Source organism: Sceloporus occidentalis, unplaced genomic scaffold (assembly GCF_023333645.1).
Source record: "Sceloporus occidentalis isolate IW3139 unplaced genomic scaffold, rSceOcc1.0.p SCAF_17, whole genome shotgun sequence".
Classification (NCBI taxonomy): Eukaryota; Metazoa; Chordata; class Lepidosauria; order Squamata; family Phrynosomatidae; genus Sceloporus; species Sceloporus occidentalis.
In genome coordinates this window covers 16,047,783-16,072,247 of record NW_028316997.1, presented here as the reverse complement: position 1 = coordinate 16,072,247, position 24,465 = coordinate 16,047,783, and the positions used below count along the sequence as shown (strand labels likewise).

The 24,465-nt window shown below is 39.8% G+C and overlaps 1 protein-coding gene across 1 annotated transcript; it reads left to right on the top strand.

The window, feature by feature from the left end:
- Positions 1-856: 856 nt before the first annotated feature.
- LOC149302900 (histone reader KMT2E-like) lies at positions 857-24,465 on the top strand. Its single transcript, XM_089482064.1, has 24 exons — positions 857-927; positions 1,599-1,713; positions 2,983-3,206; positions 3,547-3,627; positions 4,556-4,614; positions 6,351-6,523; positions 6,886-6,924; positions 7,524-7,754; positions 7,922-8,052; positions 9,251-9,368; positions 9,822-9,931; positions 11,515-11,776; positions 12,420-12,518; positions 13,719-13,883; positions 14,414-14,734; positions 16,396-16,647; positions 16,898-17,042; positions 17,538-17,791; positions 18,420-18,476; positions 18,632-19,195; positions 20,221-20,522; positions 21,078-21,166; positions 22,856-22,967; positions 23,016-24,465. Exons 1-24 carry the CDS (start codon positions 857-859, stop codon positions 24,463-24,465), a joined length of 5,424 nt encoding a protein of 1,807 aa, XP_089338190.1.

Sequence of the window (24,465 nt, the reverse complement as noted above, 5' to 3'; positions counted from 1 at the left end):
GAGGGATTATGTAACTCTTGGAGATGGTCTCATGTTGTGAGAATGAGTGTTGGTTTAGTAGGATCTTGGAAAATCCAAGTTGTAAAACCTGATCACAGAGCAAGGAGAAACTTGTCCTTTTTTGGTGCCAGTGACCCAGTGGTGTATTCTGGACTAGGTGCAAAGTGGCAGCCCCTGTCACACTTTACAAAGGGTTCTTTGACTCTCAGGTGGCAGCATCTTGGTGGCCTTGTTGGGATGTAAATGTCTGCAGTGCAAATGAGGGACACTGGAGGTCCTAGCAAGGCATGTCCATGGGGCCCTACCCTTCGTCTCCCCTAGGTCAATGCCTCTCATAAACAACTGTAGTTACCTTTTTACTTTTCTGAAGTAATATTAGTTTTCTAAATAATAGAAAAAGTATACAGAGTGTTCTCGGTCAAATACTTGCTGCTGCATTTGAATGTTACATTTCAGGCTGTAAGGGCCACAAAAATGCAAGAGAATTTGAGCTTAGCATCTCTACAAAAAGGTCACAAAAAGCATGCATATTACAGTACTTTTTTTTAATTTGCACTCTTTACCTGCAGGGATAAAACCTTGTGAAACTGCTGCAACGTACCACCCCCTCTGCTGTCAGATTTTTCATGCCAGTTTTATCTCCAAATAGATAAATGTGTTTTTTTTTAATAGCAACTAAATCATCTTATAAATGATTGCAAGAAAAAGGCTGATTCTTCAATGCATATATTTTGTTCCTTAGGGTTTGTGGATGCACTTAGATGTTTGCAATGAGCACTGTGGCTGGCATGCCCCAGTGTTTTGGATCCCGATGCAGAGGACTCCGTAGTAATCGAATTTATCAGAAACGAACGTCATGAGCATTGTGGTCCCGTTGCGGATTGAGACAGCAGAAACTCCGTATTTGGAAATGGCTGCAGGCTCAGAGTAAGTAAAACCTTTATTGTGTGTATCCAAGGGGCTAGGATGTGACTGCTCAAACCATAGATGTCCAGTTGCCATTGGACTGCAAAGTCAACATTTATGGCAATGCTTTGTTAATGACATGGCTGAGCCTGCTCAGCAGCGCACATGGATTGGTTACAGAAAGACTAAGTGGTATGATCTGTATATCTGTTAATGCCATTCACTTTGCACTGAAACCTTAAAATATATATATATATATATATATATATATATATATATATATATATATATGCCCTTGTATGAATGTAAATTTTGACTAGACTTCTCCTTATTTGTCCAGAGTACATAGTATTAGATCTTCTTTACATGTGCTTTGGTTATACCATATTTGCCTGATAAAAACAAAACGACCTTGTCTTATAATCAAGGTTGTCTTTTATTCATGCCCCTGATCTCCAGCACTGACGTAGAGCTGCCTAAGCTTAGGCTTGTCTTTGCCGCTTTCATTCACGCATTCAATGCCTCCCTACCTGATCCACTGGCTGCTTCCGTGTCCCTGTCTGGCAGACTGGGATACAGAAGTGGTCGTCGGAGAAGGTACGGAGACAGAGTGATCTCGGTTGTTTCAACATTATTTTGTAGTTGTGTGTACCATTAGATCATTTCACATTCAAACTTTTGTTTCTGAACAGACCAGAATCTGTAGAAGCTAGCCCTGTGGTGGTTGAGAAGTCAAACAGTTATCCACACCAGTTATATACCAGCAGTTCTCACCATGCGCACAGTTATATTGGTTTGCCTTATGCGGTAGGTATTTTTCTCATTACATAGAAATATAAAAAGATTGTTCTGTATTTTGACTTGGCAATACTTATCGTGTAAACGGTGCCTTTAAGATTAGTTGACATGAGATGAAGCCTCTGCATTAACTTCATACTATAGGCCAACCCTAGTGAGTTCCCCCTGTAAGAAAGTATGGGGCTGGCCCTGCACAATAATGAAGTCTGCAAGCTGGCATCTTTCATAAAATCCTTTGGAAATGTCCCATGTCAAAATATATATTTGCTCCCTAAATACAGTTCTGTATACAGTGATGTCGATTCTGTAATGTTAAACTTCCTTTATTCGCTGACCTGTAACTGTCCGTTGCAGGTAGTCACAATATTTTAGGTAACTTTCACACTATTTTTAGGATAAAGCTACCGTATTGGCTCGGATATAGGCCGTCCCCGTGTATAGGCTGCACCCTAAAAGTTTGGTGCTTTTTTAAAGAAATTTTTTTTTTAATAGACATGCTGCCACTCTGTCCCCCCCCCCCGAGAAGATATCCTGCCACTGCCCCCCCAGATATGCTGCCACTGTCCCCCCCCCCAGATATGCTGCCACTGTCCCCCCCGAGATATGCTGCCACTGTCGTCCTCCCCCCGAGATATGCTGCCACTATCCTCCTCCTCCTCCTCCCCCCCCCCCCGAGATATGCTGCCACTCTGCCCCCCCCCCCGACTTACCAGAGCAGGCTCCCTGGTGTCTTGCGGGGCCGGCGGGGGACATTTACGCAATACGCGTATTGCATAGGTGTCCCCCGCCGGCCCCGCAAGATACCCGGGAGTCTGCTCTGGTAAGTCTTGGGGGCAGAGGTAAAACGCATCGTGCGGACGGTCACTGCTGCCGGTGAACGTCTGCACGATGCGCTTAGACAATCTCCCGTGCCGGCACTCCCCCCGTGGAAAGTGCTGGCAGGGGAGGCTGTCTGAGCACATCCGAGAGTAGGATGCAGGTCCCCTGCACCGCTGCGGGGGATCTGTATCCTAACCCTGCTGCCTGCCTGCGCCCGGAACTGCATGTCACGGGCGTCGGGCACTAGACCCCGAATATAGGCCGCACCCCCACTTTAAAGACTTAAAGTGGGGGGGGGGAGTGCGGCCTATATTCGAGCCAATACGGTAATTAACTTCTTTCCTCCATGGACTGTCATAAATCAGAGGCTTCCTCTAGTGAATAGGACAGTATGAAAAACTTACTAATGCAGGTTTAATAGTTAGTTGTTTTTTTTTTTATATTTACAATAAAATTTAGGATCACAATTATGGTGCTCGGCCTCCACCAACACCTCCAGCATCTCCTCCTCCTGTACTTATTAAAAATGAAGTGAGCATTTTTACTACTCCTAATTTTGATGAAACCTCCAGTGCTACAACCATCAGCACCTCTGAGGATGGAAGCTACGGCACTGACATCACTCGATGTATATGTGGTTTTACCCATGATGATGGGTACATGATTTGTTGTGATAAATGCAGGTAAGGTATCTATTGTTTAAATTCTGTATACTGTGTCCTTCAATATTTACAATATGTTCTGTGTAAATCATTTTGGTAAATCATTTTGGCACCAAGATATTGGTTACCAAGATATTTTTATGTTTATTTTCTTATCCTTATGTGTGAAAGTGTTAATTTGATCTTCAAACCTACCATTTTTGCACATTGATAAAGTGTGTGGCTCTCAGGTTTTTGACAGGTGGAAATCGGTAAAAGGATTTTGGTAACGAAAAAGTGAAACCGTGTGTGTATATGTCTGTGGGGGTTCTTGTTATGTCTTATTTTGAACGTGCTAACTTATCCATATTACTTTTGTCAGTGTCTGGCAACATATTGACTGCATGGGAATCGACAGACAAAATATTCCAGATATCTACTTGTGTGAACGTTGTCAGCCACGGTAAGTAATTGTTAATCCTTTACTTTTGTCTTTTAATATTAAGTATACCAGCCATTGTAAAGTTAACAAAATGTCTCTTCATGTTTCTTAGTCGGATTTAATACCTTTTATTGAGTCATCATAGGATGAAGAGTTCTCTGATGTTACAAAAGCTTACGTTGCTTTACATCTTTCCCTATGTTGACCCAATAAAAGGTTACCACCTCGACTAAAGACGCCCATTTTCTTTGGGCGACTGTGGCTGTATAATTTTTTTTGCTTAATGCCTATACATAACCCCTATGCTAGCCCCAATGCTAGCAGATTTATAGGTGAAATATTTTATTAAATGAAAGAACCTTTTCTTGCCTTCAGCATCAGTCTGTATGATTTCAGGTGCTGATAGAGACAAGTTGTACAAATATGGCTGCCCAAAGGGGCATGTGTGCCTCTACTCTTGTGCATATAACTAGAATGTTTTATGCAACTGCATGCAAGGCATTTGGGGAGGGGACTGGGAGGATTGCAGACTCCACACTGAGAGCATTAAATGGCAAGGAGTGAAACTGTTGTTTGTTAGCGATTCAGGAAGCATTTGTATATTATATTTATCTGTGGCGGCTTTATCAACACAGTTGTGGATGACAGGTACACTTTAAGATCAAGAGTAGTTCCTTGTGTGTGTGTGCCCAGCTGCCACGTAGTCTGCTGCATGTTTATGGAGGTTCTTGTTTTGTTCCTGTATAATAAAAATATATATCTTGTAAGCGAGCTAGAAATTGCTGGCTGCATTGTTGTGAAAAGCTGTGTGCGCATTTGGGGCAGCAGCAGGCTTAAATTTTAAAGGGTTTAGAGTTTATATTCAATTTAGTCATATTTGTTGGAAAGTTGTTCATGTTACAACCCATCTTAATAACATTTTCTTTCTTCTTATGCTGGGATGTTACAGGGTTTTAGACAAAGAGAGAGCAATTTTGCTTCAGCAAAGAAAGAAAGAGCACTTGTCAGGTGAGTGTGATGTGTTTATATATGGCTTTCCTATGCAAATACTTTCTTTCCCCATTGTTAAAGGTAACTAACCCATATATGTCTTTATGTCTAGAGTTATTTCTACCTATGTTTTCAAAGGCAAAAATCATAAACCTGGGTATGGTTTGTCACCTAAGTGATATGTTTCATTGTAAACATTGGTAATAGCCTTACCACCCTACCATTTTATGAGCCATATAAAAGTACTACTGCTTCACAATAACAGGCATACAGAGCTAGATGTGGCCCTAAAATGTAATACCTGACATGGTTGTCTCCGTTTTGAATATAACACATATCCTTTTTATATTTAAAGATTACTGCAGTAACGTGTGTAAATGTTTATATATTTTTGAATCTTATCACCAAAATAGCTAAGCAACTTTGTGAGCTACCTACCATGTTATCAAATGTCTTTACAATCTTTAAGAGGCCTTTGCCAAAACGCATCATATCAAATGAAAATGTAAATTACTTAAATAGTTTAATGTAGTGACTTGAAACTTCAGCTCACCCCAAAAAATTTTTGGTGAATTAGGTTATACATTTTGCTGCTGATTGCATTTTCAGGCTGTTTGTAGGATGCTTTCCTGTATCATATCTGGGTAGAGTGAGGATGTCCCCATACAAAGCCATCTTAATTACCCTAGTAGGCTGTTTTAGCGCTTAGAAATGCGTTCCTATGTGCCATTGTGTGCTCTTTACCTGCCACATACATTGTGTGGTGAGTGTGTATTATTTTTATAGTGCTAAGCCTTTCCAGTTATATAGATCATCTTCATAGTTGGTACAATAGTGAAGCCTATGATGGAGGCATTACTACTTATTGCCAGCGGGTGCACAAATCTATCACCTGATGTGAAGAATATTAGTGCACTGATATATTACTAATCACTGAGTGCCACGTGCCTTTAGGCTATAACTTTTGTGACTCTAATGCAGATGATCTTCAAACCTGCTACAATGGTAGAGGCAACAACGGAAGCCTTTTATCTGGTAGGTACCAATTCAAGTGTGACACCCCCCCCCCCCCCCCAAACCCCTAATTACCCAGAATTCCTCTGTGCAAGGAGTTGCTTGACTTCTTACCGTTTCTTAAATAATTTCCAAGTAGTATATTTTCCCCAAAGATGCACTAGTATTCCTGTCTATATACCTCATTTGCTTTGTACAAAAAGACAATAGTTGTTCTGTGTTCAAATTAGTCAATCCGGTATTTTCATCTCCCAAAATACACTGAATTGAATACACACGTTTCTTTTTCGTTTGTGTATAGATGCTCTCTAGGGACTTGTAACTGACTCTTCCTCAGAAGCTTTGCTCTGCTAGTCACTGATAAAACATCATTGAAATCGGGGATGATTGCATGGAAAACAAAATGTGTAACCATGTGTTGGGTTTAGCTTGTATATATCACTGAAAAATAGATTGCAATAATGTTACTTATTTGGAATTGATTACTTTTTTCATTACATTCTTTGCTTTTATGAATACAAAACATTATATTTACAAAATTAATGAAATAATCGGCAGTACAATGGAAACACCAAAATTGTTATCCTAGTCGAATAAAACTTTAGGATTTTCACATTTGGTTAGTATCTTGTATTTGGAACCTACAGATTTCAAGTCTGCTTTAAAAGGAGGGCTTTCTGGCTCATACATGGTTATGTCTAAAGGTATTCAGTTTTGTTTTTCTTCTCTTGTTTTTAAAGATGGCGACACCAGTGCTACAGAAAGTTGTGATGAAGTTCCTGTGGAGCTGTATACTGCTTTCCAGCACACTCCTACCACACTTACGCTGACTGCCACTAGAGTAACTAAGGTGAATGACAAAAAAAGGAAGAGAATTGGTGAGAAGGAGCAGAATACCGCAAAGTCCAAGAAGGTACGTGTATGGATGCACTGACCTTACCAAAAAAGTAATCTTAAGTGAATTTGGCGCTGTTGAATAAAAACAAATATCCATTGAGCAATGGCTTGCACATCTTACAAAAAAGATTTACACTATGATCTGTGTACTGATTGGAAGTGTTTCTGTTTTGTTCGACAAATTTGTACGCTGTTTTTAGCGAGTGATTAGAAGAGCAGTCAACATTGTGATCCAATGAGATGTACTGCTACGTATTGCTTAATACTGTCTTTTAGTATTGTTAACTGTCATTTTGTGGTATACATCTGCATTTAGATTTAGTGCTTTGGAAATAATCTCTGTATATGAAATCATTCTTTAATGAAATCTCTCCTCAGGCCTTCCGTGAAGGATCTAGAAAGTCATCCCGTGTTAAGGTAATGTATGCTCTTTCACTTATTAGGAATTGCTGAAAATTTGGAACGGCATTATTGGCTGTTCAAAAGTACCTGTGCTAACTGTAGTTGATAATCCGTGGGCACATGGATAAGGAACATTACTACAACCCTTTTGGCACTTAATGTTGGGATTAGGATTACATTGGGGTTATTGGTGTGTACTTTAAAGCAAGAAGTTAGCCTTTGTTATACCCTTCCTCTACCCCCCCCTTTGTACTTACCTTTTATCAGTCCTCCAGCGAGTCTCCCTGCTCGGTCTCGGTGCCGGCTTGTAATGACGTCCTCTTCCGGCGCTCAGCATTACAAGCCGGCACCGAGACCGAGCTAAAGGAGAGAGAGAGAGAGGGCGCCGAGCGGGTACTGACAACTTGGTAAGTGAAAACCACTCGGCGCCCTCTCTCTTTCGCTTTAAAAAAAAAAAAATGTGTCGCCTGGAGCAATTGCCCCACTCTGCTCCATGGTAGGGCCATTGTAGACTTAAAGTTTTACATTTTATGGGAACAAGGTTTTTTCTGTTCATTAACACCACTTGCTTTAGTGTGATTTGTAAAACAAGGCGTTTCATGTTGTTTTTTTAGGGCTCTGCTCCTGAAATTGAACCATCTGATAATTCTGCGTATGGATGGGAGAGTAAGATCAAAGCCTGGATGGACCACTATGAGGAAGCAAACAACAATCAGTACAGTGAGGGCGTTCAAAGGGAAGCACAAAGGATTGCTCTAAGACTTAGCTGTGACAGTGACAAGAAGGAGCATATGGTGAAGTCTAACTTCAGCACCAGCAGTCTAATCTTTAAGCCACCGGTAGAGGTGAGTCATTCCCAACTTATGCCTATTGTTTGCAATGACGTGTTAATTCTGTTTTGAATTTGCCCAAATAATAATCGGTAAATATATATATATCAGAAAATTTAGATTTTAGCATTTTATAGATTTGCTTTCAGGATTTGTTTTTATAATAGTTTTCGCATTTACAGAGTCATTTGCAGAAGAACAAAAAAATTCTGAAAGCTGCCAAAGATCTCCTTTCTGAAACACTGATTATAGAATACAGGGGAAAGTTCATGCTTCGAGAACAATTTGAGGCAAATGGATATTTCTTTAAGAGGTATGTATGCCAATTCCAAACTAGTTAAACTTTGGTTGTAGATGGTGTACCCCAGACTTTTTTTGTAATGTGGTGGATCTCCAACTGGTAAATAACCAGTGGTTTGTTACTGCCCCTGTGAATTATGGTATGTGGTTCCTACTTTAGACACAGTCGCGTCGGGTAAGGTCCATGCAACATAGTAATAGTAGGTTGTACTTGATCCACAATCACCCAAGTGCATTAACTTTAAAAGGAAAAACATTTTAAACCATCAATTTAATTGGCACTTTTATTTGAAATTCTACTCTTTAGCTGACGTTTACCAAGAGGCTGAGCTATAAAAAAAAAAAAATATATATTTCATGAAAAACCATTACACTGACTGGTGCCCGATCTCAGAGTGGCAGCATATCTCGGGGGTGGGGGGCTTGTGGTACATCTTCGGGACAGAGTGGCAGCATATCTCAGGGGGGGCAGAAATTTTTTTTCTTTAAAAAAGCACCTAACTTCTAGGGTCCGGCCTATATTCGGGTGCGGCCTATATCCGAGCCAATACGGTATATAAAAAAAGATAAAAAAAAAAAAAGAAATGAAACATTACATCCCCTTGCCCCATTAACAACCTCCAAACCCGTTAAGCCATGTGCATAAAAATTCTACGAATAATGTACACCTTATAGTATGTTCCCTATAAGTGCTGAGAAAGTATGGAAAATCTGTGTAAAATAGGTATTTCTGAAATCGGGACATGTGAATTGATAAACTTGAAGGGGATTTTCCATCACTTTACATAATTTTGTGAGGATTTAGAGGGAAAATATATATTAAAAAAAAGGGGTTTTTTTATTTTCATTAGTTTTTACTAAATTTCTCATCCTAAATTTTCAGCTAATCATCTAACTCTGGTATCAAAAGAAAGCTCTCTCCTTGAGAAAAAAATATATAATTTACAAGGGTACAGTATTCACAGGAAAAGAGAATCATCGCTGAACCGACAGCGCAAAAATGACAAAATTGCTCTGGGCTTTGAGGTACCAAAAACCCCTGGGTCTGAAGGGGTTAAACCTGCTAAGGTTTTATTTGTTTAGCACAACAGAGAGTGCAGTTAGTGTGGACCAGAACCTCTTAATGGCTTTGGCTTTCTATGTTCGTTATTTCTGCTGCTGTTACTCCCCTCCCCCTGTTTGTCTTAAGAAATATTTTTTTTCTCTTTTAGGCCATACCCATTTGTTTTATTTTATTCAAAATTTCATGGATTAGAAATGTGCGTTGATGCAAGGACTTTTGGCAATGAAGCACGATTCATAAGGCGTTCATGTACTCCTAATGCTGAGGTAAGTTAGGTCTTAGCAAACGATAAATTCATTTTCGGAATCAGATGTGGCTAGAAACAGTGGAAAACTGTGGGTACCGGAAATGGCAGCCCTTAACTATATATATATATATATATATATATATATATATGTGTGTGTGTGTAGAGATTATAAACAATTTTCAGCTGGGGCCAGCCAAAAGTAACAATTTTTGCTCTAGACAAAAAGTGTGTGATGGCAGTCACGAACAAAGCAACCCAGGAAATAAGCTAAAAGTATCTGCCAGCGCTTTGGATCTGCACACATTAATGCTTTACTGCTTTAGTCACGGAATAGTGAAATAAGAACAAACGGCTACCCTTACTGGGCCATGGTACCCTTGGCTTGCAAGCTGTATAAGGTGAAAAGTTTTTGAGTACAGTATTAGAGTAAAAGTATTTTGTGCTTACTGAACTTGAACCCCTTTTCTTGCAGGTGCGACATATTATTGAAGAAGGAACAGTCCACCTGTATATTTACTCTGTGTTAAGCATTCCAAAAGGAACAGAGATCACTATTGCTTTTGATTTTGATTACACAAATTGGTAAGATAAAAATCAAACCATATCCAAACTTCTTTGAGGACGCTTTTTGAGCTTTAGAGCTTCTAACAGTGAAGCTGTGAATATTTGTACTTTTTTGTATTAGTTACGTAGTGTCGGCCATGGCACTTTCCTTAAAGGGATGGAAACAGTTCTGTCAAGTGTTTTGTTTGTTTGCCCCCACTGTTGCAAACACAAACAATGTTCCCCACTGAAGCAGGGGAGAACAGGTTGACGAAAGACAGCCTGGACTCTTTAGTGTAAGTGACAGCCAGCGTTCCATCGCACGCCAGTGCACGTTCTTTGTTTAAATACACCATCATGCAGTTGGGCAATCCCTTCCTGCAGGTATCACTCCTGACAGGACTGAGGAGTAGAGCCCAGCTCTTCCGGGAGCAGTGCTTCGCTTCCTGATCACTGTGTAATCGATGAACACGGAGATGAAGCAGAGGGATAAACAATATAATCTCCTTCTGAGAGACAAAAAAGACAAAAAATAAATACGCATTAAAAATAGGTACTGCAATGATGACTACAGATACTGGAATAGATCCTCTATTGTATCTACTGAACCCTAGTGATATGGCCACCATACTGCAGATATAAATTGAGGGGGAAAAAGAGCCCTGAATTAAGTATGTTTTTTTTTTTTAAACCACATATAGGGTACTATGTAAAGAAGCGATTTGAGCCCCTAAAACATTTTTTAAAATATGTATGTGGGACATTTATTATATTTAGGGCATTCGATAAAGAGAGCCCGCTCAAGACCCTCCACACCACACTTGTCAAACCATGTTTTTTTGGACCTTGCTTTGTGCACAGGGGCACAGTCTTGCAGGAAAAGAAAAAGCCAACTGGTGCCAGTTGGGAGCATCCGATTATCTTGCATGCTGTGGCACTAACATTAGCCTTCGCTGGAAGTAAAGGGCCTAGAGCAAATCCTGAAAAACGGCTTTAGACCATTATCCCTCCTTCACCTTACTGTAGGTGCGATGCATTCCGATATCTAGCGTTCTCCTGGCATTTGCCAAACGCATACATCCATCAGATAGTGAAACTGGATTCATCGCTCCAGAGTTCGTTTCCACTGGTCCAGAGTCCAGCGCCGGTATGCTTTATGCCACTTCAGCCACTTGGTGTTGCAAATAGTGATCTTCAACTTGTGTGGAGCTGCCCGGCTTTGGGAACGCATTTCACTAAGCGCACAGTGCTGACGCTGATTTTGCTTCCAGAGGCAGTGTAACTTTTTTTTATGCTGTACTTCCCCGCTCTGTGCATTTGCGTAGTCTACCGCTTCATGGCTGAGCTGCTGTTACAAACAATGATAGCTCTTACAGTGACCACGGAGCAGATCTATCAGGCAAAACATTTTTAAACGGATTTGGCAGGGGGCATTTAAAGTTACCGAGCTCTTCAGTACGACTCATTCTACTCCCATTGTTTGTCTATGGAGATGGCCGCTTATGTGGCTGTGGCTGAAAAACTACACAAAATAAGGATCATGGTCTTTAAGATTTAAAAAAAACGAAAAAAAAAACAACTTGTTCATGGAGGGGATTTAACTAAGGCTGTTCGTTTTTCAGTAAATACAAGGTGGATTGTGCATGTCTCAAAGAAAATCCAGAGTGCCCTGTTCTCAGATGCAGCTCAGAACCAACTGAAAATCTCAACAGCGGTTATGAAACGAGGAGGAAAAAGGGGAAGAAAGAAAAGGAGCTTTCTAGAGAAAAGGAATCTCAAAATCAAAACCTCGTTTTGGACTCGGATGGAGCAGTCAGCAAACTGAAATCGCCTGATAAGCAGAGGAAGCTGTCCCCACTTAGGCTGTCAATATCCAATAACCAGGTAATATGATGAGCCTGCATGTTGTGAGGATTTAATTTGTGCATTTTAAAAGATAGATTGATATCTCTCTTATTACATGTTACGATGCCTCAAATGTGTGTAGAGTTCTGAGGCTGTTGTAGCTTCCTCTACCGCCAAATATGTAACATGGAAGAAATGTAAATAAATTGCAGTCAAAATGTGTTTCACAAGGAAAATTGTATTTGCGTTTAACCAAAGCATAACGTTGTTTGGTATTATTAGCACATAAGACATTGGTGCTTTTGTTGGATAATAAATCTGTTGTAAACAGTGATGCAGTAGGACTAATGCAAAAGCGTCATTTTGTATCAAAGAAAGAAAGTAATGCAGGTATGACTGTGTAACTACAAAAGCTTTGTTTTTGGCTCTGTCTCTTTTGTCTAATTTGTAGTACACCTGTGGTGTATTCATATTATATACTCTGTGCAGAGTAGTAGTCATTTGATGGATACTGCTATTTGTGGCAAGCTAATGATCTAAATGTGCGTCTAGTTGAGGGGATGAGTTTACAGAACTTGTCTGTTCTCTAAGGTGGAGTGGTTATGTTCCTCCTTTAGCCCTGAGATCCCTGGAGGAAGTAGTGCAGTAGAGCTTCTGTAAAGCAGTCATTTCCATCTTTCAGGAGCCAGATTATATTGATGATATAGAAGAAAAAAACCCTATTAGCAATGAAGTAGAAATGGAATCAGAGGAGCAGATTGCAGAAAGGAAAAGGAAGATGGTAAGTCGGGAAGAAAGTGGCTACTTAAAATAGTCACTTGTCCTTCGTGACACCTGGTCTTCCCATGCCACCTGTTGCTTCCTCTTAGGCATTAGAAACAGATTATTTAATGGCTTACTTGCATTGTTCTCTAAGGCTTGCATAGCGCACTTATTTCGCTTGGGCCCAAAACTCCTTTCTGTTTGAAAAAAAAAAAAAAAAAAAGGCTTTGTAATGTACATATGTTGCATATTTGCAGTGCACTAATGGTTTTCTTCTTCTTACCAGTATGATGGTGCGTGTTCTAAGACTTATTGGCTTTTTTGTGCTGCTTAAAGCTATTTTATGCTATGTTGATTTTTTTTTTTACCACATTTATACTTTGAGCTGCTGTGAAGGGGGCAGTTTCCCTGTTGACCCGGTTTTAGGACTTCAAGCCTTTGCCGGTATTTTACCTTGATTCGCTCACAAGTCTAATTTACTGGGTAACTACATTCTTGCGTACTACAAGGCTTGCAAAGTTCCGAGTTGGATGAGACAAAGAACCTTCTGTCATGCCTATAGTGTGGGTTAGACTTGGGAGCTGTTGGTTTGTTTCTTTCTAATATTTTTCCATTGCTTGCAATTTATGTCTGAATAATTCAAACAATAACACCTGCAAAATGTTGACTTTAAAATGCTTGCATCGCTATTGTCGCAGGTAAAAAAAATAATAATAAATAAAAAAAAAAAAATCTGTATGCTGCTTTTTTTTTTTCTTCTTCCCCATATATCCATGAGCTGGCTGTACCCACACAGAAAGCACCATTAAAGTTATAGTTTCAGCGTCAATAAGGTATTACACAAACGGCATAATACATCCCTAGGATGTTCTTGATTAACTGGCACATCCTCCTGCGACAGCAAGACCCTAGTGGCAGTAGATCAATGTGTGTATGTGTGTCTGTATTATATATAATATCTATCCACATGATTTATTTAAACTGTTTCTAGTTAAACTTTACCTTTTTTTTCTTTTTTTTTTTTGATATATATATTATCACAATCCATAAATCCAGGTAGTTATATCATGTATCCGGTAAGCATGTGCTCTTCAGGTGTACTCACAATTTGCGTATTTGTGTATATATGTGCAAAAATATTTCATATGAGCTTTTGTTTTTATCTTCCATGATATTTGTTTTCTAACAAAGTGCTTGTTTTTGTGATTTATTCTGACAGACGAGAGAAGAAAGAAAAATGGAAGCAATCCTTCAGGCTTTTGCAAGACTGGAAAAGAGAGAGAAAAGGAGAGAGCAGGCATTAGAAAGAATTGGCACAGTTAAACCGGATGTCAAAACTGAAGCCAAGGATGCACAGGTCCTCAGTGAAACTGAACTTCCCCAGGTGAGTTTGGTTAGTCGGGTAGGAATGTGTTTTCATTTTGTAATGTACACTGAAATGCCTGTGGTTTCCAGAGGAAGCACATATCTTCCCTGAAAAAGATTACAATATAATTTTTAGTGCCCAATACATTAGTAATTTGACTATATTTTCTTCTTTATTCCTAAGACTGTGCCACAGCCTGCTTTTAACAGAACTAGTTTTCAAGTTTAAAACAAGAAATATGGGGTAACCAATCTCTGACGCAGCTATTGTCTTAATCTATATGACTTGTGAAAACAGCATTTATTGTCGGTAATACCCGATACACATGTTTTTACATAGTTTACTGCTGGGTGCCTTTTTTAGTTTAGCATATTCTGTAATAGTGTGTGTTTATAAATACATTCTACATAAATACTACACAGCTAGCACACTACTGATGTTAGTAGCCGGCTTAGCTTTCTTATCTACTCTGTTTTATTTTAGGCCACACTTATCCCTTTTTTATTTTTTTATTTTTTTTTTTTATTCTAAACTTCTGTACGCAGCAGGAACCTGTGAAAGAGGAACCTGTCAACAAGCCTACACCTGCCAAAATAAATCGTACCAAGCAAAGGAAAAGTTTTACTAGAAGCAGAACTCATATTGGACAACAGCGTAGACGTCACAGAACAGTTAGCACATGCTCAGATGTCCAACCGTCTTCTCCAGATGTTGAAGTTGCTCCCCAGCAAATTGAACCGGAGAATGATGTTCTTCCAGAAGAGCCCAACAATGAAAATGTTGCTGCGCCTGTTGAAGCTGAAGATGTTCCGGAGATCGAGTCCACAGCACCTAACAAATGTTCTGTTAAATACCCTAAAACAAAAAAGGTATGCTTTCCTGGGCAGTGCATCCTGCGCTGTGGCATTTAACACAGCACATCTGAAGTTTTTGCTCTGATCATTACAGTCTAGTTTTCAGATAATCCCTGCTTTAGAATATATGCAACAAATGTGTTTTTATTTCATGCCACTCATGAAATTATTGGGACCAGTCAGTGTTATTTTTATTTTACTTGCAGCATTACTTTGTGCATCAGACTGCTGCCTACATGTGGCAATGCATAGAAAACAGTAAGCGTAACTTTCCCAGCTTCTTACCATATGTTTAGAAACAGTGTTGGAACTCAGCCGATGAACGAAAAGATTTTTGTTGTTTTTAATCCATTCCATATTGTATGTTAATCACACTCTGGGAAAAAGCCATCCAGTGTATGTGTTTAAAACCTTGGTGTTACCTAAGTGTAACGGGTTAAGTGGACCAATTTTTTTTTTTTAAAGCAATCAACAATTGTTTTTGTAGGCTTTTTTGTTATGGAATTAATGCAATTCCTGTTATGTGCTTGCCAGGGAAACTGACTACTGTATGTTTAAGAAATGTTACTGATGGCATGCTTTTGCTACATGTTTCCCACATGAGTGTGTATCCTATGAATAATACATACATTGCCATTTTGTTTGCAGTCTTGCGTAGGCACTTGTGTGGCACTTCAAAAATGGAAGGACACTCTTGTTACAGTATGTATCAAAGGCAGTTTCGTGACTTTTTTTTTTTCCACACAAGTATTGTATATCAACAATAAACAAACAAATTTAGGTTTAGTAGAAATAAAATTATCATTTATTTGATGTTTTTGTACCTGAAGAGCTAGAATGTGCATATGACATTGATGCCAGAGGTTCCGGAACAGTTGAGTGTCTACAACTCTGGGCTACATGTGCTTGTAGCTTGTACGTTATGCTTTCTTTTTTAATTTACATTTTTTTTTGGGGGGGGGGAGGGGGGCGTATTGAAGGAAATTGTTGAACAGATGGGTCAGATCTTAGGTAACACAAGGCTGAAACACAGGGAATATAGAATTAGAATCTTCCAGCCGGAGGTGGATAGTCGATGGTGGATATATATATATATATATAATATCTCACTGCCAGTGGGTGGTAACGTGGATATATGACGCAAACATTTGCATTAGCTGAACATCTTGCAGTACAGAAATGAACAGGTTTTTTTACTGTTAAAATACATTTTCAATGCAATTTCTCTTGGCTATTTGGATAGTGCCTGAGATTTAGTATAAATGTCTTGTCTGTGTTGGATATGAATAGATACCCTGGAAAGATTACGCTCCTTACAATAATAATTCTCTGAATGCAAGTACAGTAACTATTTCATGATAACTGTGGTTTTAATATGTAAAGGCATTTCTGAGATGGCCTAGTCCTGCCTCTGGTATGACTGTTAAATTGGTCGACTTAAGGCTACAGCTGAGTTTTGGGAGACACAACGGATTTTTTTATTTTCAAGTGTCTTAATGTAAACAAAAGTTGGTACTTAACATTCTTGCAGATGTATTCTTTACTCGGCTCATTGACTTTGTAGCTGGGTGACACTAGATGTTACTGTGTTAGATCAAAAAGAGGTATAATTACCACCACAGTACATAGTAATTTTTTGTGGGCTGCAAGTATTAATGCTGGTTTATTTATTTTAGCACTTGGTCAATGAATGGCTAAATGAAAAACATGAAAAGCCAGGGAAACCTGGTGAGGTGTTCCACGAACGACCGCTGCGTATTACCACTGACCCAGAAGTTCTTGCAACACAGCTGAATTCGCTACCAGGCCTCATCTACAGTCCCCATGTGTACACCACTCCAAAGCATTATATCCGCTTTACATCTCCATTCCTTTCAGAGAAGAAAAAGAAAAAGGAGGATGAAAATGTTTCCAGCTGTTGCAAAAAGGTATTTTCATTCTGTGCTATAGGAATAAAATTAGATTGACACTTTTCAAAAGAAATCGGTTGGTAAGCATGGCATGTTCAAGAATACCATTTTTGGGAATTCTATATTGATCATCATAGTTTTGTTGAGAATCTTCTCAAATGTAAATGAGGTTATAGCAGGCCAATGAATGTTAGATTCTCTAACAATATTACCTTGTCTGCTATTTATATCGAGTCATATTTTTATTTTGCTTTTCTGATTTCTGTAGCGGTGGTTAAAGCAAGCTTTGGAAGAAGAACATTTGGCTCCATTTAATCCATTTGACTCTCCTGCACAAGAAAGATCTCAAACCCCTCCTATATTTAATGAAGACAAGTGCCATTTAGTAATGAATGGCAGCTGTCCTCTAGCAGGTAAGACCAAAAACATAACTTCTGTAGGTTACGTTGTTGCTGTAGAACAGGAATGTGTACAACTACAATGCCCAAGGGCCTCAATCAGGCCTAGAATTCTGTGTATTGTTGCTTCTTTCTGAAAAAGAGGCCTCCGATGTCCCAAAACCTTACCAAAAAAAAAAAAACATTGGCATCAATTTGATCTTAACACTCCATTTTGCATTGTTAATATAGTAAAACATGCAGAATTTCTCTTTAGTTGGAAAATGGGACTATTTTAGCCTTTTTTGAAGAGCTTTTTAATGTTAAGTTTTGGTGCTAGCTGGCCATTTTATTCATTGTAGATCAGTTTAATTTTCATATCTGCCCATGAATTTTTATTCATTTAAATGAGTGTCTTCCAGCATTTATAATCTGGGAGGTATGATAAATGAAAAGCAAATATTATTCAGATTATTAAACGGTACGGTGTAACTATCACTTTTAATGATTGTTTCAATTTTGCTTTTCTAGATCTAACAACTCCGTTGAAAAAACGAAGATTGTTTCATTTGTTGGACTGTGCTTATTCAGAAAATTCTACTCCTACCACATCTCCTTATGCTACTCCAACACATACAGATATTGCCTCTACGGATACGTCCTTGTTTGCCACTCCGCCCAGAGTGAAAGTGGAGGATGAAACCTGTCGCAGTGTTTGCAAACAGATCTATTCGCCAGTCACTCCTGTAACTCCTTGCATCCGGGGAAATAACTTGCATTTTGAGGTGAGTGCTTTCAGCATAGAAATTTGATTTAACACTTGCCTGAATGCAGTAAATTGTTACTAAGAAGGCAACATTGCGCCACTTGCTGTTTATAAATATGGCCACAGTTGTATGCGTGTGGCAATCAGAATTTTTTATTGATTTCCCTGATTTCCCCCCCCCCACACACACACACTTAGATTTAGAAGCAGTCACAGTTTGAGAGCACACAAAAACAAGAAACCTTGTAAATGTTCTGTTCATAAAATATTTTTCTCCCTGAGCCGCTCTCCTTCTATGAGAACTAATTCCTTATACAAATAACATTCCCAAGTTTAACAAACCTACAGACAGGGGCTTGGTTCATTTGGTTGAATTAAACGTGTATGGCCTGTTGTATTGTTACTTTGAGAACAGTTAGAAAATATTTGTTGTAATAAAGCATAATTGGCCATGTTAATAAAATGCTGTTCTGAGGCTAATTGGTAAATATTCAGCAACATAGGAGCAACATTCCATCTGTTGTTCTCATGTCTGTAGTACAGTGTAATGGAATATGATGGTGCTATATAAAACAATTATATATAGTTATTCTAAAGGTTTTTTTCAGTAATAAATAATATTGAATACTAGTCAATTTTATTTGCAGAGCATTTCGTCGCCTGATAGTTCACCCGAAGTAAATAGAAGAAACTGTGGTCAGGAGGTAAGCTGTAATGATAGTATTGTAATTTTAATGTGCTTATTCCAATGCAGTATCCATATAAATATTTTGCACGTTTATAGTATGGTGTATATTTTTTTCTAACTTCATGCTGAAAGCATTACAGTTTTGGTCACTAAACATTTGTTTGTTTGCAGATTAATGAAAGAGCATCTTCAGGTCTGGTGGTGAATTCCTTCAGAAATTCTAATCTGTCTGAAATAGGACTACAAGAAATAAAGACTGTTGGCTATTCTAGCCCAAGAAATAGGACAGATGCAAACCGACAATGCCCTACAGAAAATGACACTGCACCAGACCTGAACCCAGGGCTGGAAACAAGTGAGCAGAACACATTGCAAAAAAACATGGAGCCTGTGTCGCAGGATAGGACTGATTCAAACAGCCAGCAGGAAACTGCTCTCTGCACTCGAGGCACCATTTATCCAACTTGGATTAAAAGCCCAGATAGAACAGGTGTGAATTTCTCACCAGTAAATTCTAATTTAAGAGACCTGACACCATCGCATCAGTTAGAAGTTGGTGGTGGTTTCCGAATGAATGAGTCAAAGTGTCTGATTCAAGAAGACTCAAGAGGCATGTTTTTAGATGCTTCCGTTTATTCAGAAGAGACACTTCTATCTGGTTTTGGAAGGACACTCAGTGTTGATGGCGTTCTGGATGGCAATGGAACACAGCTTAATCCCCCTCAAAAGAAAAAGGTGATTACTTTCTTTTAGTTAGAAGTAAAATATTTTACTATTTGAAGGAAAAGTCTCATGGGGAAATTTTTTTTTTCAAATACAGTGGTACTAAAGAGAACTAGTCCTTGAAACACACTTTTAAAGAAGAATGCATACTCGCATTGTCAGGGAGTACTTTAATATGCATGCTTTAGAAAGGGGAAAAAAAACACTTATCTGATGTAGAAGCTGCTGCCCTCCCACCCAGTTGTATTGCAATTCTCCCCACTGATTGACTGCTTCACAGGAATGTGTCCTTTATTGAAATTGGTGGCTCTGTGCATGGGAGTCTGAACAGCCCCCCTGCACACAGCGTTCCCTAAGCCCCTGCTGGAGCTGACTGGAGGCAAATCTACACTATATGACCAAAAGTATGTAGATTTCACCTATATGAGCTTTATTGGATATCCCATTCCTAAGCCATGGGTACCAATATGGAGTCCCTTCCTGTGCACCTATAACCTCCTAAACTATTCTGAGGAGGCTTCCCGCAAGATTGTGGAGTGTTTCTGTTGAAATTGTTGCCCATTCAGCCAAAAGAGTGGTGGTGAGGTCAGGTACTGACATTGGATGAGAAGGCCTGGCTCGCAATTGGTGTTCCAATTCATCTGAGAGGTGTTGAATGGGAATGTAGGTCACTTGAGTTCCTCCACACTAAGCTCATTAGACCAGTGGTCAATTAGTTGCTGAGACAGGTTTTTTTTTGTGTGTAGTGTAATACTGGTGTTGCGAAAAGGAAAACTGAGGTTTTTTTGTTTTTTTTTACTCTACTGATAAAAGCTTAGACTGGTTTACAACCGATTTATCCTGAACGAGTATGCTGCTCCAGTTTACTATATGTGATAAGTTGTGAATCATAGCTTGGGTGACTTTTAAGGATATCTTAAAAATGGGCATACATTGACTTTCTATTTAAAAAGCTTACTTTTGTATGGCACATTATCGAATTATTAAACATTAGTGACCTCTGAATTAACATGCTGCAATGTGTTTTTCTTTTGAAGGTATCTTTGCTAGAATATCGTAAAAGACAAAGAGAAGCAAGAAAAAGTGGCTCAAAACCCGACAATTTATTGCTGGGAACTCTGTCCCCTCATCCTGATGGGATTGGAGGTCTAGCTGCTAGCTGTGTTGCTTCTGAAAATTGCAGCAGCACTTCAGAGGTTATTGAGCAGTCTGAAAACGATGCTGGTTTTGCATTACCGCTGCTTTCTGAAGCCCAAACGTCCCCTGCAGAGGATATGGAGCAGAATTCTCCAGCAACAGATGCCACCTCTAGTGAAAAAAATGATCCAGAGGTTCCGTGGTAAGTCATGTCTGTCCAGTTATATTGCGTGTATATCTGTTTTTGTATGTGTGTGTATATAATATAAAAAATGGGTATAGGATTTTCAAAGGCTCTGTTGTCAAACATTGGAAAAAAAATATATTTAAAACTTGAGGTTAAAATTGCTTGGCAGAGGGATATTTTTAATGTAAGAAATACGTATGTTCTACACTGACCATAGAAGACATGTTTGTAAAGATTGCAACTACTTTGGTGCAACTTGAATTATGATCTTATGCCCTCGATAACTAATGAAGTGGTCCAATCGGCAGGTGTGCAGATTTTAGTTGGTGTGCAGACTGAACCACTTATGCTTTAACCAACCCCCCCCCCCATCAATTCTTGTGGAAGCCAAGCAGACATGAATGACTGGTGTTGCCAAACGTCTTGTGGCTTGTACTGTTTTTAAATTCTAACTAGTCTGTATGCTGAGGACAAAGGGTGCATGGTTAGAATGCAGAAGCCACATCTTAGACTGGTCCATTGCAGGCCAACCACTTAATACAGTTTTTATAATGATGTCACTCTTCACAGGACTGCTTCAACATCGGTGGAACAAGTTCGAGAAAGAAGCTATCATAGAGCCTTGCTGTTGAGTGACCACAGAAAGGACAAGGATACTGGTATTTTTATCATTACTTTGTATTTTTGTTATTGGTTTGTGAGTGACACAAATGGTAGCTTCTTGACTCTTGTTTTTAGGTTTCAATTTTAAATAATTTGCTGGCATTAACAAGAAACCCTTAAAATATACCTTCCATGACTTTGTAAGGGTACACAAGATTGATAGAACAGCACCTTTAATTTCCCCTGATAAGCATATGCATGATTATTCATGCCCATTCCTAACATACACTAATTGACAAAAGCACAAGCTGTAGGTAGTTCTAAATAATTAATTTAGTGCTTCTTAAATGAGAACTGTCATACTAGGTAAACATAACAAAATGTAATGGAAATTACCAATATTGTTTGGATTCAAGCTTTTGTCACTTACCTGTAGGGTGTGTGTATATATGTCAATGGTTGTTGCTAATTAAAATTCTCGGACGCTCTTGCCGTCATATGCACTTTAATTTTGGTGTGGTCTGCTTTGCAAATGTATGGTGGGGATTTTGCAGAACCCACCTTTTCCACACTCGGCTGAATACATCGCCCTACATGTGATATATTCAGTCAGCTCCAGATCTGGTTCTAGGGAAAGCTACGTGCAGGGGCCTGTGTAGACCCCAGTGCATATGTGTAAAGTCTTCTCATTGATTTCAGTGGGAGCACTTTCCTGCCCCTGATTGGCAGCTTCAAGTAGCCAATCAGTGGCAAGAAATGTCAGATCATGAAGGAAGATTTTGCAGCATGGCTGTAAATTCTGTCGGGTAAGTGCTTTACTATACATTCTCCCAAAATGGAAAGTACACCCAGATTCTTCTATACCGGGGATGTCAGATTCATTAGACAGTCTCATTAAGTAATGTTAGTCTTGAACAGTTAAATGTTTAACGGATATCCAATTTCTTTTTATGAAAGAGCAGTTTGCAAAACATGTTAATATTTTTAATACCGCGTACATGCCCATCATTAAATGACATGCATTTTTTTTCATTCACCCTTCTCTTTCTCTCTCCCCACTGTTTCTTTCTTATCTCTAGCCCTTCTCTCCTCACTGCATGCAGCTCCTCACTTCACACAACACGATACAGCAGCCCCTCGCTTCACTTAACACTATGTGGCAGCCCCTCTCCTCCCTCAGCACAACATGATGTGGCACACACGCTGCCAGAGCTTTTGGATTATTGGTCGCACTGACCAAGCAAAGGTCCAAGGTAAAGGACAGTACTTAGCATTAAGCTCTGTCCGACTTGACCAACAACTCCCACAGAAAAAAAAAAAGCTTTCTATATGAATTGAAATGGATCCATTTTAAGTTTCATCTTGCCGCTTAGCTGTGGACAGCTGGGGTAAATAGTGTGCTTTGCTTTAGCCCTCCTCGCTCCCAGCAACACAGTTAGAAGTTAAGTCACTCATAGGGCTGTATTTTATTACACAATTCCAGGAGGATTGTTACGTTTTGAGTGAATAAATCAAACTTTCTTTTGGCTCCTATGTTGATTTCCCCCCGAAAACAAGTCCTTGGACAGAAACACATGATTTATTTTAATTGTTACAAAATTGGTATTCTTCACAGTGATAGCTTGAATTATAACAAAATCCCTATAGCAGCAAATAGCCATATAAGTGAACCATTATAGTGTTTACTCTTAACTCATTAGAAAGGTTTTGCTTATTATTTAACTGTGCAGTTTCATGTTTTCTAGATGCTGACCCAGAAAACGGGGAAAGTGGCAATCCAAAGGAATGCCAGTCTCCTGATAACCGAGAAAAGGACTGTAGAAGTCCTCAACAGAAAAAGGTAAGAACCGGGTCTTCATTTATATCCTGTAGCATAAACAAAAACCATTTGGCATTTTGTAAGACTAAGCCGTATTTTATCATTCCCTTTCAGGATTGCTCTACACCATCCTATGGCAAGGCTACTTTAAAGCCGGAACCACCTCAAGAACCTATGAACACTCTGGTAAATGAAACTGTAAACCAGTCTAATCATGACCAGAAACAGATTGCACTTTCCAAGTCTCACCTTTCTCAACCTCATTCACAGAAGCTGCCTTCTACACCTTTAAAGTTGCATTGTCCTTCTTCTCCACATCTTGAACATCCTCCAAAGTCATCAACCCCTCACACCCCAGTGCAGCATGGCTATTTGTCACCAAAGCCTCACTCACAACAGTTAGGGTCTCCTTATAGGCCTCATCAGACACATCAGGTTGGAACACCACAAAGAGAATCCCATGTAAACTTTTATCCAACGCAAAATCTACAATCCTCTGCTAATCCCCAGCCAGCAAGTGGGCAAATTTTTTCCCAGGCACAACCTGGGCAGTGCTCAACGGTTTATGCTCCCTTTAACCAACAGACTGGAAACAACTCTGCTCCACCTCCTCCACCCCCTCCTCCTACGCCAAACTATTATCAAAACCAGCAACCCGCTGTAAGCTTTCAGAATTACAGTCAAATAAAAGGAAGCATTCCACAGCAGGCTGTGTTTACGCCTTGCTCTAGCCAAGGCCATCCTACTAACACAGGGCAACCAGCAATTCAAGGACACCATGTGAATTCAGGACATTACCTGCCTTCTCAGAGTTCCACTGTGCATATCCAGCCTGCACCGCCTCCACCACCGCCGCCGCCACCACCACCAGGCTGTCACCAACAGCACCCTGTTCCACATGTGACAGGGTCAGTTCATGCAGTACCAGTTGCCAGTGGCACACTTATTCATCCTCAAAATTCCAGTCATCATTTACCACCACCACCCCCTCCCCCACCTGGTCCCAGTCCCCATCACCCACACTTACAACATGTAACCGCCGGGCATCAAAGCCTCCAGCCGCAACACCAGCACGCTATAAATGCAGCTCCTCCTCCGCCCCCGCCTCCTCCGCCCCCGCCACCTCAGGCAGTAACTGTTTTAGGTGGATCTGGACACCATTCTGCATCAGCACAAGGATTGCACATACAGACTCATCAAGGGCCTCCTATTTTCTCTTCGGGGGCTCATCCTGGTGTTGCATCATACTCTGCACAGGCTCCCCATCATAACCCAGTAGGACCTGTATCACAACACCAACCTTCTACAGCAGGACCACACCACCCACTTTCTGGCCAGAGCCCTCATATCCAGCCACAAGGACCAAATAGTATTGCAAACTCTTCTGGATTCTGTCCTCATCCTGGGTCTGTAAACATTCCCCATGGGGGGCAAGGATCGCAACAGGCATCGGCAGTGCCTGGGCAGATACCCACTCACAGACCACAGGTGCCACCAAATTTCCAAAACAATTACCATGGCTCAGGCTGGCATTAG

Coding starts and splice junctions, on each gene's coding strand:
- LOC149302900 (XM_089482064.1), top strand. CDS start 857: ATGAGCATTGTGGTCCCGTTGCGGATTGAGACAGCAGAAACTCCGTAT. Junction 6,524..6,885: donor ATACCGCAAAGTCCAAGAAG/GTACGTGTATGG, acceptor ATCTCTCCTCAG/GCCTTCCGTGAAGGATCTAG. Junction 9,932..11,514: donor GATTTTGATTACACAAATTG/GTAAGATAAAAA, acceptor TTCGTTTTTCAG/TAAATACAAGGTGGATTGTG.